Raw genomic sequence first — 18,505 nt, 5'->3', positions numbered from 1 at the left:
GCTTTTGCTGGTGAGTAGTATGAATTCATTATGTATTTTGGATGTTAGCCCCTTATCAATTACATGATTTACAAATATTTTCTCCCATTCAGGAAGTTGTCTTTTCATTCTTTTGATCCTATTTACATATTTCAGTGCTTTAAACTGTTAAAAGTTAAACTGGTACTAACACAAACAAATCCACTAGATCAAGAAAATTTTAAAAAATGGTGTTTAGTTTGGAAGGAGGCAGTATTACTGGCGAATGAGAATAAAATATTTCAGTGGAGCCATTTTTTAAAAAAAGAATTTAATTAGTTTCGGAATATAACATCCTTCCTGATGGTTTCAGATGGCTTTATTTATTCATAAATAACTCTACTTGTTGATTTAGCCTCTTTTATCACATGAATGCTTCATTAAACAACTGGCGCTTGCTCATTAGAGCCGAGTGGGGCTGTGTTCAACCAGGTGGTGAAGTTGAGAGTACATGGCTGTATTTAACAGTAAAGGCCATTTATTTGGCCTTTTGCCATCTGGAAACTCTAGTTAGTATTTCCCAATATAAATCTTCAGTCTGCTAACCAGACAGATACTGGCATTCAGCTACAGTGTCATGATGTGAGAAAGGCCTACCAAAATATAAACTAAATTACGCTGTAATTTCTTTAGAAAACAAAGCAAAACTAAGCCCGGGAAGAAAAGTACATTCTTCCTACCCGAGTCATTGTCCAGGTTTAAAACCTAGATGTTTAGAAGTTCTTTAAAAAACTAAACAGCAAGGAATTTTGATTTTTTTTCCTTCTGAAAGCAGCTAGTCACTGGCAAGTTCAAATTTGGCCAGAGGGTTATTCCTGTAATAAATGGCAATCCTGAAACACTGAAAAAATAGCTCATAGACTGTCCCCATGCCTTGCCCTGTCTCTAAACAGGGATTTCTGGAATTTGAAAGCCCAGAGATTTTTTTTTAAGTCCTTCATATAACCTTTGGGTTAATATTATATTAATATTCATTTTAAAATTATACTTTTCATTCCTAGGACCCACAAAGGTTTACAAAGTATGTCTGTTCATCTGTTTTCTTTAAATCGAGTTGAATACAAATCTGAGAGTCTCTTTTTACCCCTGTAGCAGGAAATTTAATATCAGTTACTACTGGGGCTCCCCACAGAACCCAAACACTGGGGGACCCCTCTGGTCTTCCATGGAGTAACTACCGCATTCCCCACGTTTGAACCTGCAGGGTCCTTTGAAGTCTTGCTCTGCAGCTTCCCTGCCTCACGGAGCAGAAGGAGTCTTGGAATGACAGGGCCCCAGTGTCCAGAGCAGCCATCCCCTTTGAAGCACTACTATTTCCCTTGGCCTCTGAGGAAAGTAGAGCAGGGGTCCCCTCTTCTGCAGGAACTTGGCCAGCTTCCATGCCCTTCCCAGGAGCCCTTCTTCTCCTTTCGCAAGCTCAAAGCGGGGCCCTCCCAGCTCCTCTCCCTCAGGACAGTTTCCTCAGTGAGCACAGGCTTTCACTACAGAGACAGGAAGCCTGTTGTCTTCAGTAGTTTCAGCTTTCCACCTTGCACAAGGCTGTGAAGTTAGGAACTAGAGAGGACTTGACAAAGACAGGCTTAGAAGGGGAAGGGGAGAAGAAGGAATGAAACAGCTTTTAACATTTCCACTTGCTGCTTGCCGTAGTCAACATTTGTCCTGTTAACGTCTGGCCATCCTATTTTGAATAGTATTTCTGTATTTGGAGAAATTCCCACATTATGAGTCCACTTCCCACTGTTAGACGTGTGAACTCAAATTTCCAGCTTCTTGTGTAGCTTGGCCTTTGGCTCTCCAGTCAGATGCACATGGATGAGACCACGATTTGGGAGAGAGCAGAGTGAGAAACGACCTCTGTGCTGAGCATGGATAACTGCAGAAGAGGATGGCTTTGGTGGTCCATAGTGTTGTCGGGTGGAGTGCCAGACAGAGAACTGATACCATTAGTCATTGCAGTAGGGTCCTGGCATTTAGGGTTGGTGACAGGGACAGCTGTAGCAGTGTTCTCTCAAGCCAGTTGTACAGCACAGTTTTGGATATTTTCCTAGAAGTTTAATACTTGAGCTTGTTTCTTTAGCCATTTCGGTGGTTCTGAGAGCTCCCCAACAATCCTCTTTTTTTTTTTTAATTAAAGAAGATTGATTGGGGTACAATTTACATACAATAAAATCCCCCCTTTTAGGTGCACAGTTTGTTGAGTTTTGACCAATGTTTGCAGTCTTCTAATAACCAGCACAATTGTGATGTAGAAAATTTCTGTCACCCTCAAAGTGTCCGTTCATGCCCCGTGCGGTCATTCTCCATGCCCTTTCCCCTCTCCGCCTTAGCTCTAGCCCCAGGCAACCACTGGTGTGTTCTGCTCCTATACTTTTATCTTTTCCATTATACAGAATTTTTTAAAAAATGGGTACATATTATATATAGTCTTTTGTTTCTGGGTTCTTTTACTTAGCATAATGGCTCTGATATTTATATTGCATGCATCAGTAGCGTGTTCTCTTGTTTCTCACAAGTTTTTATCCATCTGTAAGTTGATGGACATTTGAGTTTCCAGTTTTTTGTCTTGTGGATAAAGATGCTGTGAAAATTTTGCATATAGGTGTTTTCGGTGTTTTTGCATCTCTTAGATGAATACTTAGGACTGGAATTGTTGGATAGTATGGTTAAGTGCATATTTAACTTTGTTAGAAACTGTGAAAATATCCCCAAATATATGTACCAATTTGCAGTCCTCCAGAAAGGTATGAAAGTTCGAGTTACTCTGCATTCTTGTCTACACTTGGTATTGTCAGTCAGTTTAACTCATTGTAGAGATACCGCCTTGTGATTTTAATTTCCCTGTTGACTAATGAAGTTGAAATTCATTTCATGTTATTACCCATTTGTATGTTTTCTCTGGTGCATTTAAAAAATTGGGCTCTTATTGAATGGTAAGATCTGTTTCTGTATTATAAATACAAGTCTTTGATGTGTTTTGAAAGTAATTTCTACCAAAATATGGCTGGTATTTTTATTTTTCAATAATGTTTTTTGAAAACAAGAAATTATTAATTTTGAAAGTCTAATTTATTATTATTTTTATTAACTTTTTTTATTTTTTATTTTTTTAAATTTACATCCAAATTAGTATATAGTGCAACAATGATTTCAGGAATAGATTCCTTAGTACCCCTTACCCATTTAGCCCATCCCCCCTCCCACAATCCCCTCCATAACCCAAAGTTCTCCATATTTATGAGTCTCTTCTGTTTTGTCCCCCTCCCTGTTTTTATTTTTGTTTCCCTTCCATTATGTTCATCTGTTTTGTCTCTTAAAGTCCTCATATAAATGGAGTCGTATGTTAGTCTTTCTCTAATTTCACTTAGCATAATACCCTCCAGTTCTTCCATGTAGTTACAAATGGCAAGATTTCACTCTTTTTGATTGCCGAGTAATACTCCATTGTGTGTGTGTGTGTGTGTGTGTGTGTGTGTGTGTGTGTGCGCGTGCGCGCGCACATATACCACATCTTCTTTATCCATTCATCCATCGATGGACATTTGGGCTCTTTCCATACTTTGGCTATTGTTGTTAGTGCTGCTATAAACATGGGGGTGCGTGTATCCCTTCGAAACAGCACACCTGTGTCCCTTGGATAAATGCCTAGTAGTGCAATTGCTGGGTCGTAGGGTAGTTCTATTTTTAGTTTTTTGAGGAACCTCCATACTGTTTTCCAGAGTGGCTGTACCAGCTTGCATTGTCACCAACAATGCAAAAGAGATCCTCTTTATCCACATCCTTACCAACATCTCTTGTTGCCTGAGTTGTTAATGTTAGTCATTCTGATAGGTGTAAGGTGGTATCTCATTGTGGTTTTGATTTGTATTTCCCTGATGATGAGTGATGTTGAGCATTTTCTCATGTGTCGGTTGGCCATCTGGATGTCTTCTTTGGAGAAGTGTCTATTCATGTCTTTTGCCCATTTCTTCACTGGATTATTTGTTTTTTGGGTGTTGAGTTTGATAGGTTAATAATTCATGCATTTTGTATCCAAAGAAGTATTTTCCTAATTCAGAGTCATTAAGACTTTCTTTCATGTTTCCTTCCAGAAATTTTATCCATTTCGGGTTAACCTTATAAAGGTGTAAGGTAAAGGTAAATCTAATATTTTTGTATCTGGAAGTCCAATTTTCTAGCACTATATTTTGAAAAGCGTATTCTTTCCCACTTGACATCTTTGTTGGAAATAAAATGGCCACATACATGTGGTTCTATTTCTGGACTCTCTATAAGTCTGTCCTTATGACAACCCAACGCTATCTTGATCACCTTAGCTTTATTGAATGTTTTAAAATCAGGTACAGCAAGTCCTCAAACTTTTTTTCCCTTTTCAAAATTTGGCTATTTTGATCTTTGCTTTTACATGTATATTTTAGAAACAGTTTGACACTTTCTACAAAATAGCTTACTGGAATATTGATTAGAATTTTATTACATTAGTAGATGACTTCAGGGAGACTTGACAGCAGTATAAGGTTTGATTAATGGCCGTGGTTTATCTCTTCATTTATTTAGGTCCTTTAATTCCTCTCAGCAAAGCTTTGTTATTTTCATTGTATAGATCTTACAGATATTTCATTAAAGTTATCCGCAAGGGTTTTATCTTTTTGATGCTATTACAAGTGGTATTATTTTTACAATTTTAATTTCCAAAATTTCATTGCTACTGTCTAAAAATGTAGTTGGTATTTGTATATCAACCTTGGTTTTTGCAACCTTGTTAAACTAATTACTTAAAATTTGTTGCTTTTTTGTAGATTTATTAGAATTTTTAATGTAGATGATTGTGTTATCTACACATAAATACAATTTTACATTGTTTCTTTCCAATCTATATGCCTTTTTCTCCTTATCCTTGCCTTAGTGCAATGGCTAGGACCTCTGTGTTGAACAGACCTGGCGAGATCAGACATCCTTATCTTGTTTCTGATCTTAAGAAGAAAACAACTTTAGCCATTTATAAAAGTTGTTTTTTTTTAAATCATTAATATGATGTTAGCTGTTTTGTTTTGGTTTGTTTTTTTTTGTAGATACTTTTTACCAGTTTGTGGAAGTTCCTTTTATTCCTTGTTTGAAGAGAGTTTTTGTAATGAATATTTTATAATGCATAGACATTGACTGTCACCTTTTTCTGTACCTATCAAAAAATTATATAGTTTTCTTTTTTAGTATATTGACATGGTAAGTTATATTGATTTCAAATACTGAGTGAACTTTGTGTTCCTGGGGTAAACATCACTTTTGTCATGATTAATTATTCTTTCTGTATATTGCTGGATTCAATTTGCTAATATTTTAAGGACTTTTATGTCTATGTTTAGAAGGGATGTTAGTCTGTAATTTTCTCTGCATGTATTGTCTTTGTTGGATTTTGGTATCAGCATAATTAATGTTAGCCAGCTTCATAAACTGAATTTTTTTTTCTGGAAGAGTTTATAGATAGAATTGGCATTATTTTTTCATTAAATGTTTGGCAGAGTTCACCAATGAAGCTATTTGGGTCTGGTGAGATCTTGGTGGGAGGATTTTGAAATGCAAATGAAATTAATTTTCTTTAATGGTCAAAGGGCTCTTCATGCTGTCTCTGTCTGTTAGCGTGAGCTTTGGTACTTTGTCCCTTTCAGAAATTTGTTAATTTCATCTGTGTTACCAAACATGTTAGTATTAAGTTATTTATAATATCCCTTTATGATTCTTTTACTGTCTCTAGAATCTGTGGCTATGTCCCCTCTTTCATAGCTGTTTCTTCTCTTTCTCATTCTTGAGCAGTTTGGTTGGAGATTTATCAATTTTATTGACCTTCTCAGAGAACCACCTTTTGATTTCATTGATTTACTCTATTATCATTTTCATTGAATTCTGCTCTTTGTACTTTTCTTCTTTTAACTTGCTTTTAGTTTAATTTGCTTTTTACTTTCTTAAGGTGAATGCTTAAGTTATTGATTATAAGCCTTCTTTTTATATGAGCATTTAGATGCTATTAATTTTTCTCTAAGTGGACTTTGTTTCTCATAAATTTTGAAATGTTCTATGTTCATTTTCATGCAATTGAAAATATTTTCTTATTTTCCTTGTAATTTCACCTTTGAAGTGAAGTATTAGAAGTAGGTTTTCATGAATCTTTGATTATTTTCTAAGTTTTTATTGAATTCTAATTTTATTCACATTCTTTGTATGATTTTAATTCTTTAAAATTTGTTAAAATTTATTTTGTAGCTCAGACTATTGTCTATCTCGGTGGATGGTCCATGTGTGCTAGAAAATAATGTGTATTCTATGATGTTGAGTAGAGTGTCTTAAAAAAACTCAGTTATGATAAATTCATTGGTAGTATTGTTTAGGTCTTCTGTATTTTACTGATTTTTATCTATTCTATGAATTTCTTCTATGTTATTGTTAATGACAGAAGAGTGTTCCAATCTCTCAACTATGATTGGTATTATTTTTCTCCTTTCAGTTCTATCGGTTTTTGCTTCATGTACTCTGAAGCCCTGTTGTTAGGTACATACACAGGACTATTATGTCCTTGATGAATTGATGCCTTCATCATTATTTAATGTCCCTCTTTATTCCTACTTCAGTGACCTAGCTCTTCTCTCTTCACATACTGCTGCTTTTTCAAGCTCTCCACCAAGAAGGAAGGTCCTCCTTGATTTGCCAGGCACCATTGTGTTTGGCAGTATCTTTGGACAGGATCTCATGACAGTTACCTCACAAACAACTGTCCAGTCTATAGGTGACTCTTTTGGTCAGGTGCCCATTTCTGGTACAATCACTTGTCGTCAGGATGTGAATGAGATCCTGTGTCACAAACCATGGTAACCTGTGTGTAAGGAATTGTCTCATTCTGCTTTCCCTGAAGGGAATTGTGGCTATGGTAGCTGTCATAGCATCATGTCCCATCTTAACATTGCAAAACCTGGTTCTGCTTTTATGGCTTGCTTCTGTAAACAGTTAGTTATAATCACATTACTCACTTAGTTTTACAGAAAGGATTGCAGACACAAATGCCCACAAGAGTCAGGCGGGTATCCTGACTGAGTAAAGTGGGTCATATTGTAGAGTAATAAGGGTGATGGGGATTGTGACAATGTGGAGAGCTCATGCTTTGTCTAACAGGCAGCAGTGATCAATTGTGTGAAATTGCAGGCCCAATGTTACTGACTTTTACAGTTTTTCAAGGTAAGTTGGTAATGTAGAGTTTTGTGTTATTTAATTGTAAGTGATTCAAAGTATTTAAAAACTTGGAGTCATATAATATAGGCCAAACCAAATATGTATGTAAATGGTCTGTCACCTTGCTGGGCTGTGGTCATCCCTGTAAAGAGAATTGCTAGTGGAATAGGATACCTATTCCCAAAGCCATATATAAAGTCAGGAGAGGGCAATAATAGTGGGAGACTTGCTGTAGAGGATTCTGATCAAGTGTTAGGAGCCCTTGTTGAGGAAATGTCACTCACCTAATAGATACGGCATGGCATGAAAGGGCCAAATATGCAGATGTATATATACTTTTTGATTATTTGAAGAGTGATAGTGTAGACCATGAGCATTGGTTCAGTACAGGGTTTTGGGCTCCTTCTGTCTCATCTCTGGGTCTGCTCTGAGGAAATCATTTCAATACCCAGATCTCCTGGCATGCTATTTGCCCTTAGTATGGCCCCCAAGGAATGTTTGTGGTTGAAAAGGAGACGGTAATGACAAGGCACTGTAATAGTACCTGAAGGGAACCATAAAACCATAGAAATATAATACGGTAATACTATGAGTCATGGACTCTGTAGGAGTATTTAGTGCTTTAGCCAGAAGATAAGGATATGTGAGTTTACAGTAGCTTGCCTTTGTGTACCAACAGTAAAGTATATTGTTTGATATGGCATCAAATGAAGTAGAGATTTGCCAGTGATCCTACAGATTTATTATTATAGATGACCAGTGCATAATGAAGCCATCTACATTGATCAAATTAACCAGATATTTATTCTTCATTTATTTTAGTACTGTGTTGATGGCCAAAATATAATTTAATGTCAACTAATATAAACATTATTTTTTTTTAGTTCAGATGACAGTTTAAAAATCATATAATAATAATTATAATGGTAGATTATTTAATGAAAATTTGGGTACAGTATGAGGAGAAAGTGATTTGTTTTAAAAACCACTACAATATTAGGGACTTATGCTATTCCAGTGTTTCCTTCAGAAAACAGAATATGGAATTTTTATTTTTTTTGAAATTTACTTCAGTCTCATGGAACGACAGAACTGTATTTGCATAGGTTAAATGAATTTTATATTATGTTTTTCTAAATGTAAGAAACAGCACTTATGAATTGTAGGGGAATCATATAAGTCACAATTAGCACTTTGTGACTGCTGATATTAATATTTTGGGTGACTGGACAACACAGTCCTCCCAAATACCATCTGATCCTTTTGATGCTTTGTTGACCTTTGTTGATGCTTTGTTGATCCTTTTGATGCTTTATTCCCAGGGGGAAGTGTTCTGGCCTTTGGGCTGATCCTGAAACATGCGTACATGCTCCCCAGATATCAGTGAATACTCTGTTTTGAAATCTCAGTAGGATTGCTCTGGCCAGTCCTCCTCCTGAACTTCAGGTGTTCTGGCTCTGATGGGTGTTGCAGGTGACGTTTCATGTTCTTGGAGTCTGCAGATCACTGTGAAATATCCTTTGTCTATCCCTTGGCTGCTGTGTGGTGTGGATGATCCCTCTTAAGACTTCTAAGGATTTTTTGCTGCCAGTTTCTTTTCCTCTAATGTGTGATTCTTGGTCTGAGAGAAATGTGCATTTCTCTCGGTTTTAAATCTTGAGAGGGGCCTAAAGAAAGAGTATAGACAACTGTTATTTATGATTTCAACTCCTCAGAGGAAACGGGGCCATGTGCTTTATGTCTTTCTTATTTAATTGCTTAGAGTCATTCAGAATTCATGAGTTGACTTAATTTTTCTTGGGTGAAAGTACTAAGAAAAGATTCAAGCCTGCAAAATGCTGCCAAAACAGCTCTTAAATTATACATTTCTCATGTAAATATTGCAAATTGTAAGGTATTTTAAATGAATTTTTAATCTAATAGTTAGCATTAAAGTTTAAATTCCTGCCTAGAATTTCAAACATGGAAATACACTCTAAAAGGAAATGGGGTTTTTAGTTGTTTTTTTAATAAGATAGAAAAAAATTAATCATTTAAAATGTGAAAAAATACCCATTTCCCTCCTTCTTATTTTTACTCTTTCTAAGAAATTTTCGGTTGTACTCAGTTTAGTCCGTATGTTAAGTAGGAATTCTGAGACCGTTCCAAAGCAACTTTATCATCCCGATCTCTTTATATTTATTCAAGATCCAGTTCTTCTTTTCCTACATGAAAACATAAGCAGGTTACACAGTTTTTTCCTGATCACTCTGAGTTTAGAAATAAAGCAAAACAAGAAAAGTCAATTTATATACAGAAATCTATGTGTAGTTTCTAGAATGCTGGTGATCTGCCCTTTAGGAAGTCAGAGGTCTACCCCCAGCTTCATTGTGGTGAAGTCTCCTCAGCCCGCTAGGACGGAATCCAAGATCACCCTGCACCAGCTCTTTGTGTGTTCACCTCTGATCCATTGGAAACTCTCAGATGTCCTTGGCCCTGACACATTCCAGGAATGTAGGCCCTGTTGTTGAGTGGGCATGGGATGGGACTGAAGTGCACCAAGCTCTAACAAGGAAGTCTCTCAGAGTCTCTTTACAAATGTTCACTTCTGACCCGTTTATTCTTTGTGTAGTTGTAAAAGTTAGGTAGCCTGTTCTCAGCCATTTTCTTTGTGTAAGTCCTTCAGGATAGTTTATCTTAAAACTTGCTCTGGTATCTGGTGTCTTAATACATGATGTTTTATGGTCTTGGATGACTTTCTGTTCCATAGAGAATTCTGGTAGCTAGAGAGCATAACAGCCTTTTTATGTTAAATGTTCCTATCTGTAAGACACTGAGAGTAGAAGAGATATAATTACAAATATATTGAGTTTCTGTCACTCAGTTATCAGTTTTATTGGTAAGAAAGTATCTCTTCAGTCTCATCTTAATACAAGCGATAACATTATCATTTGTTTTCTGAGATGTGATCTGTGGGAGAGTTTGGTATAGCAGACATCATACTGTGGGAAGTCAGAAGACACAGGTCCTAGTCTTAAGACCTTTGGCAAGTCTGTCTCTTTGGACCCTACTGTGGTCTCTTGCGTGGAAACTGAAGGAATTAGATCCATTCAGTAACATGTATTTATTGAGTTCTTAATTATGTGCTTAAAGTAATGGAGTTCTCAGTGGACCTCCAGTATACTGGTGAAGATATTTTAAGTAATAAGTATGAATACTAATGAAAGTGTGATCACAAGTTTGGATAGTGTTCAGAATGAAAGGAACATTGCTCTATGACAGCCTGACCTCGACTGGGGGGTCAGGAAAGGCTCTTTTGTGAAAAGTAACACATGAGCTAATAGGAAGGATGAGTAGGAGGTTACTAAGTAAAGGATTGGGGTGTGGATTAAATGAGTGTGCATGTGTGTGCACATGCACATGTGTTTGTAAGTAGTGCTAAATGTGGGCTTGGCATATGGTCTGTGTTGTATGTAGTATATGTTAATAGCAGTAGTAGCAGTCATGGTTGTCATCATCAGCTGTCAGCCTCTGTTACTGCCCTTATTGTCATACCCTTTTGATGAGGATGTGATGGTAACATTTAGCCCTATTTTTCAGAGGAAGCAACTGAATCAGAGACGAAGTGATTTACATGGGGCCACACAGCTAAGCAGATGAAATTGCCAGATTTCAAACTAGATCTCTGCACCTTCAAACTCATACTTTTCTTATCTCTTATCTCTTATTTCTTCTATAGCCGTGCCTGTACTTGAGATTTCAGAGTTAATCTTCTGTAAAATGGGAAGTAGATGAAGTCAGTCTTCCATAACTTCTACCAACTCAGCGGCTTGTCTCTGCTAGCGGACCTGCTCCCATCCCCTCAGCTCCCATCCTGTCCTATGGATTTACTCTTCCTTTACTCAACTCCTAACCTATTTTGGTAGTTTCCTCCGTCAACACCTTTCTCTTTCATTCTTAGTTTATGTTGGCCATTTTTTTTCTTTTTAAAATGTGTATGAAAAGATTGTGTGAGTTCACCTTGGAATTCATGAATTGAGAGTGGAAGGTACACATTATCCTGTATTGTTTAAAGGGGACACATTCCCTTCATTTCTTGGAGGATTACCTGGGGAAGGAAAGGATGAAGGTTTTGTTGCTAGTTTGGCTTCTACACTTACTCTAAAACCACGTAACAACTATATTGCCCTAACCCGCTTCTACCTTAGAAGGTAGCTTATTCCCCTGTTCATTGCTGTTCCATGATCAACCTTCCTTGTTGGCCTTAACACTTAACACTTGAGTTTCTTTCAGTTTTCCTTTTTTAAAACTGACTTTCCCTAATATTTTACTTAGAGGCTTTTCCTGATGTTACCAACTGCTTTGTATCCTATCACAGATGGCTTATTTTTTGAAACATTTTATCCTGCAAATTTAACTCCTGAGAACATCATCAGACTCTATGTGAAGAACATGAAGTTCTATAGAAGGAAGGTGTTATGTAGATTTATTTTTTTAAAAATGATTTGTAATCATAGCGATATGTTATTGTGTTACTTTTTTTGGAGAATTGAGATAATATCACTTCAAAGTAAAACAGTTTGAGATACTGCCATGGTCTTAATGTATTTTTTGTGATTAGAATAGCTTCTCTCTTGGATCTCCCTGGCCTGTTTTAATCTCCTGTTAGCCCTGTACTGTTCTATAGTCCCAGGGGCACAGGCATTCTTTTTAGAAGAGATAAAAGTTGATTTTCACTTCCCAGGATTTGATTCTGATAGATCACTATTTTCTTCTTTTAATTTTAACAGTTATTGAGATAGAACATGTATTCCACAAAATTCACACATTTGAAATATAAAATTCATTTATTTTTTGGAAATTTATAGAGTTGTACAACCGTCATAACAATCCAGTTTTGGAAGTTTTCCATCACTCTAGAAAGTTGCATATAACCTATTTGCATCAATCCCTCATCCCTCCTCTCTAGCCCCATACAACAACTGATTTGCTTCTTGTCCTTATAGATTTGCCTTTTCTGGACATTTCATGTAAATAGAATCATACAGTATATTAGTGTTTTGCATATGGCTTCTTCCACTTAGCAAAATGTGTTTGAGAAGCTCATCCATGGTGTGTCAGTAACTTGTGGTTTTTTTTTTATTCATGAGTAGTATTTAATTGTATGGATATACCACATTTTGTCCACCAATCAGTTGATAAGATATTTGGCGATGTGATATTAGTAATGCTACCATGAACATACATGGTCTTTGTGTGACATATATTTTCACTTGGGTAGATTACTGGGGTGGAATTGCTGGGTTGTATGGTAAGTTTATGGTAAACATAAACTGTTTATGACTGTTCTATGTTACATTCCCACCAGCAATGAATGAGGATTGTAGTTTCTCTACATTCTTGTGAGCTCTTGGTTTTGTCTTGATGATAGCCATTCCAGTGGTTTTAATATGCAGTTTCCTAATGAGTAATAATGTTGAGCATCTTTCCATGTGCTTATTACTTTTTGAAATAAATGTTTATTAAAGTATTTTATGCATTTTAATATTAGGTTGTTTGTCTTTTCATTATTGAGTTGTAATAGTTCCATCATATATATTATATATTGGAGTCCTTTATCAGATATGTGAATTACAGATATTTTTTTCCCAGTCTGTACCTTGGCTTTTTATTTTCCTAATTAAATGTTTTGAAGTACAATAGTTTTTAAAATTTTAACAAAATCCAACTTTTTAATTGTTTTCTTTTATGATTTATGGTACTCGTGACATATCTAAGACCTCTTTGACTAACCCACAGTCACAAAGATTTTCTTCTATGTTTATTTCTAGAAGTTTTATAGTTTTAGCTGTTATGTTTAGGTCTGTGATACACTTTGAGTTGATTTTTGTGTATCCTGTGAGGTAAGGGTCTGAGTTAATTTTTTGCATATTAATGTCTAATTGTTCCAACACTGTTTATTGAAAAGACTATTTTCCCCCATTTAATTGTCTTATACCTTTGTTGAAATCATTTTACTATAAATATAAACAGAAGACCATGGGGGAGGGGAAGAAAAAAAAAGTTAGGGAGGGAGCCAAACCATAAGAGATTCTTAAAAACTGAGAATAAACTGAGGGTTGATAGGGGGTGGGAGGGAAGGGAGATCGGTGATGGGCATTGAGGAAGGCACCTGTTGGGATGAACACTGAGTGTTGTATGGAAACCAATTTGACAATAAATTTCATATTAAAAAATATATGTATAAATGTTTATTTCAGAACTCTAAATCCTGTGCCATTTATCTGGTGTTCTGTCCTTATGCTAGGACCACAGTGTCTTGATTACTATAACTGTATAGCAAGTTTTGAAATCAGATAGTGTGAATTCTGCACATTTGTTCTTATTTTTCAATATTATTTTGGCTATTCTCGTTTTTTGCCTTTCCATGTCTGCTAGAATTAGTTTTTCAGTAGCTACAAAAAGCCTACAGGGATTTGAATTGGGATTGCTCTGAATCTATAGGTCAGTTTAGGGAGAATGGAATCTTCTAATCCATGAACATTGCATATCTATCCATTTTTGTGCTTATTTGATTTCCTTCATTAGCGTCTTACAGTCATTAGTGTTTATTTAAAAAAATTTTTTTTTAACGTTTATTTATTTTTGAGACAGGGAGAGACAGAGCATGAACGGGGGAGGGTCAGAGAGAGGGAGACACAGAATCTGAAACAGGCTCCAGGCTCTGAACTGGCAGCACAGACCCTATGCGGGGCTCGAACTCATGGACCATGAGATCATTACCTGAGTGGAGGTCAGCAGCTCAACCGACTGAGCCACCCAGGTGCCCCAGTTATTAGTGTTTAGATCTTGCACATATTTTGTTAGATTTATATGTAAGCATTTAATTTTAAGTGTGCTATTATTGATGCCTTTAAAAAAAATCATTTTATTTCTCATCCGTCCTCACCATTTCAAGTTTTTTTTTTTAAATGTTTGTTTATTATTGAGAGACCGAGATAGAGCATGAGCATGGGAAGGGCAGGGAGAGAGGGAGACACACAATCGGAAGCAGGCTCCAGGCTCTGAGCTGTCAGCACAGAGCCCGACATGGGGCTTGAACTCACAAACCTTGAGATCATGACCTGAGCCAAAGTTGGCCACTTAACCGACTGAGCCACCCAGGCTCCCCGTCCATTGCAAGTTTTGTTCAAACCCTATCAGTTAACTTCTCCCATGTATTTGAATCTGGCCAAATATCTGATATTGTCTTACAAAATAAAGTAAGTACCTGCTAATGTTTTTCATTTGTGGTTTCTAAGAGATAAAGGTAACTGTTTTTATTATTTCAAGTCAATGACTGGTTAGAAATTGTTTAGTAAGATTATTATGTCAGTCTGTTTACAGTACTGATAATGTAAAACACACAAGCGTTTTCTGAAGAGGTTTGGTCTGTCAGGAAAGGGTGAGCACATAACCTCCCTGTTCTCTGCTTTGCAGGTGTTGCAGCTTCCCTGGAAGTCTCTGAGAGCCCTGGGAGTATCCAAGTGGCCCGGGGCCAGACGGCAGTCCTGCCCTGTACTTTTACTACCAGCGCTGCCCTCATTAACCTCAATGTCATTTGGATGGTCATTCCTCTCTCCAATGCTAATCAACCTGAGCAGGTAGTTCTTTTCCACTTCATGCTGCCTCTCAAATATTAATTTTTTCAGAAGAGGTGGGTAGGAAAGTATCCTGAGTATATATTTGATTTCTAGGTAGGATAAGATGGCACGTTCTGTGTGCCTATGCTGTTTTAAATCCTACTCCTGTGTTATTAGTCAACCATCAGAAGAGATTATCCTCTTTTTAAGAGACTTTCTTGTTTTAACATATGTCAGGGGAATCCTTCTGAAAATTTTACGTAGGAACCTGGAATTTTACCAAAAGGTGTTGCTGATAGGAAAAAGCAAGATAGAAAAAGTAACATATGCTTTGACAGGAAGGGACTGTCAGTAACACAGATGGATGAGAGTATGTTTTAGAGACAGTGATAATATTAAGGAAGTAACATTAGATAGTAGTACTTGGTTTATTTGTCTAATTTCACAAGTGTTTTTAAAATAAACACAGCCAGGCATACTAGCCAGCCTCAAAGAGTCTCAAATAAATTAAGGTACACAAAAATAGAAGCTACTACCTAGTAAACTGTCAATTACAGGTAAAAGACCCATAATTGATATTAACTGTTGTAGAAAATAATGCTCAGAAAATTAATGAATTGTAACCACGGTTACGCATTTATTCCCAAAGATAATTTATTACTGTTACGAAGCTTTTCTGCTTCAGTGAGCTTATTACTACCTAAAAATACTTGATAAGCTAAATTTTCTGATATGAATTCAAATATGTATATTTAGAAGCTTCTTTCATTTCTTTAGACCATGGAATTTTTCTAATTAATTAGACTAAGCCTCTGAGATCATTTTGTTCAACCTTATCATTTTAGGAGGCAAAGAAAGACTTGAGTGTAGTTGCCCAAATATTTACAGATAGAACTGAAATAGAAGCAAGTTTCTCATTCTCAGCCCACAAGGCTTTTGGCAGGAGCATTCTGAGTCCTCTCCCCTGAATAGTTAATTTTGATAATAGAAACGGACATAAGAATAGTAATCAGGGATCTGCAACGCTTCTTCTCTCTCATGACTAGTTATGTTCAGGTTGTAGCCATGATCTGTCCTCTTGTGACCTGGTAAGCATGAGAATGGCAGTGCTAATTTTTTAAACTTTTTATTTTGGAATTATTTGAATAAAAATATTTATGGGCTGATAGGAAGATTGCACTAAAGACATTTTCTATATTCTGATGAGTTAGACAAGGAAACAGTGTTATTTTAATTTGGTATCTGAGAATTCAGAATCCCCAAATATGCCTGTGCACTGATGCTGTAGTAAAGGGTTGGGGACAAGTTTAAGGTAAGAAAGTTTTTCAATGTTTGATGCAGTCTACGATCTACCAGATAGTTACTGCTATGTGTTATGTGTCTAGAAGGGAATGTAGTGGCCAGTTTATTTATTTTACTTTCTTTTCCAGGTCATTCTGTACCAGGGTGGACAGATGTTCGATGGTGCCCCCCGGTTCCATGGTAGGGTAGGATTTACAGGCACTATGCCGGCCACCAACGTCTCTATCTTCATTAATAACACTCAGCTGTCAGATACAGGCACCTACCAGTGTTTGGTCAACAACCTTCCAGATAGAGGGGGCAGAAACATTGGGGTCACCGGTCTCACAGTTTTAGGTGAGTGGCAGGATGTTGCAGGCATCTTGGCTTTCCTTATGCTGTGACTGTACTCGAGCATACTTACTTTTGACCATCCTTCTACACTTTCAGTCTGCTAGCATCCTTTTCTTGATTCCTCTCCTATCTGCCCTGCCTGGACTCTGCGTCTCTGTGCTTTTTACGCATAGTCTTCCCATCCCTTTTGCCACTTCTGGTGGCTCCTTAAAGCTTCTTAAATGATTTGTCCTGAAAGTGGAGAAAGGTGGTAAAAAACACAATCACAAGTGGCCTCTCACTTTTCTTCAGTGTTTACAGGATAGGACTTATCATTGAGAGCAAGTTAAGTCAAGAATCATTTATTTTCTGTACAAAGCAGAAGTTTCAGCACACGTGAGAAAAAATGACTGCTTCATGTCTACATAGACTGAGGAGACTCACTGCAGTTCTCGGCTTACCCCTCATGTCCTGGCATAATTTCAGTAAAACATCCTTTTTGAATGATAAATCATATGATCAATTTGGTCTCAATACTGTATTAAGAGACTGTATAGTTTTAGGGCCTTTTTACAGGTGGCATAGACAATGTCTTGTCCCACACAGGCACTTTTTCTATTATACAGTATACTTACAATACGTCATACTAAATTAAGTCCATTCTAAACACATTTTGTTTCTCACTTCTGCTGCCTCTAAAATAAAACACTGCCTCCTAAATGCAGTTAAGTTCAGTTCACTGGGGGAGACCTAGGAGGTAGTTAGAGAAGGCTGATACTCTTGATTGTCCTTCACCTGTTTGGCTCAGAATCTTCTCCCTTATTCCTTGGCAAATTCTTGCCCTTTCTTTTCCCTTCCGTTGTTGAGGTACTTGAGGATACCATTTTCCTTCTTTGGGTGAGACTATGCGATAGCCATGGTGCCTTGTTTTCCTAGTCTTCAAACAAAGTAAGAAGACTAAGGACCAGATTGGAGATTTCTATCTTAGAAACACTGTAGTATATTCAGAATTGTGTAATTTTTAATTATGCAGAGGTTTTTACTAAATACAGAGATTTAAAAACACTCAAGTACCGAATATAGAGCACTAATGGAGTTTCAGTGTTTTTCTGATGTTTATACCTGCAAATTAGGTGACTGTCTTCCCACATTATCTAAGTTAATTTTTTCAATTTTTAAAAGAAGAAAAAAATCCTTTAATGTTTTTTATAGTTGATGCTACCTTTAAAGAATTATCTTGGGCTTCCTTTATAGCATCATGGTGGCAGTGTCGAAGGCAGTAATTGAGGGAACTGGTTTACCCCATCACAGCAAGTAGGATTCTCTGAGATTTTTTACTTTTCCTACCTAATACCCTTTTATGGTTCTCTCTCCCCCACCCCTTCCTTTCCTGGTTTCTCTGTCTACTGCACTTACCTTTTATGCATTTGTTCATTCCTTTTTGAAAGGTTGAACATATTTCTCGAAAAGTCGTTAGCATTACAAGTATACCATCATTGGATTCAGACTTTATTTCCTCCATCCGCCAACATGAGACTCCAAGCCATGGGGTTAGCTGATATTTTTATTTGCTTGCATTCTTACTACAAAGCACTGCCTTCTTCCGTTAGTGTTCTTCTTTCATAATTTTTAAATTTTGTGTCTTTTATGTGCTTATTTGTCTTAATGATTATAAAATGTCCACTGCATTATGATCAAGTAGTAGACACACTTGACCTTGACTCTAACTTCCCCCACCATAAAGCAGAATTTAGCATAAAGTAGGTCTGTCAGGTTTTTGTTTGTAAAGTAACAAAGAATCTTGTCAGGGTCGTCTTACCCAGAGAGTTGCTGGCAGGGTCAGTGGTTGCTCTTCCTTGAAATATTTTTTCTAAAAGTGGCTTCTTTCAGTAATGAAAAAATTTAATTGTGGTAAAATACACATGACATAAAACTTACCATCTGAGCCAGTGTGTAAGTGTACAGACCTGTAGGGATAAGTACATTCACACTGCTGCGCAGCCACTCTCCAGAACCCTTTTTATCTTACGAAACTAAAACTCTGTGCTCATTAAACA

At 36.7% G+C, this 18,505-nt stretch overlaps 1 protein-coding gene across 3 annotated transcripts in view; it reads left to right on the top strand.

Moving 5' to 3' along the window:
• Window positions 1-18,505, top strand: part of IGSF11 (immunoglobulin superfamily member 11) — a 128,162-nt gene that overhangs the window by 87,748 nt on the left and 21,909 nt on the right. For all 3 annotated transcript variants that reach the window (XM_053903384.1, XM_053903385.1, XM_019448435.2), the window contains exons 2-3: window positions 14,692-14,855; window positions 16,265-16,472. In XM_053903384.1, coding sequence (XP_053759359.1) covers window positions 14,692-14,855; window positions 16,265-16,472 — 372 coding nt within the window. The remainder of the gene's footprint in view (window positions 1-14,691; window positions 14,856-16,264; window positions 16,473-18,505) is intronic.

The sequence above is a fragment of the Panthera pardus genome, unplaced genomic scaffold (genome assembly GCF_024362965.1).
Source record: "Panthera pardus isolate Hobbes unplaced genomic scaffold, ASM2436296v1 HiC_scaffold_16, whole genome shotgun sequence".
Lineage (NCBI taxonomy): Eukaryota > Metazoa > Chordata > Mammalia > Carnivora > Felidae > Panthera > Panthera pardus.
The sequence above is the reverse complement of the archived record's forward strand: the minus strand, read 5'-3'. Positions and strand labels throughout refer to the sequence as shown.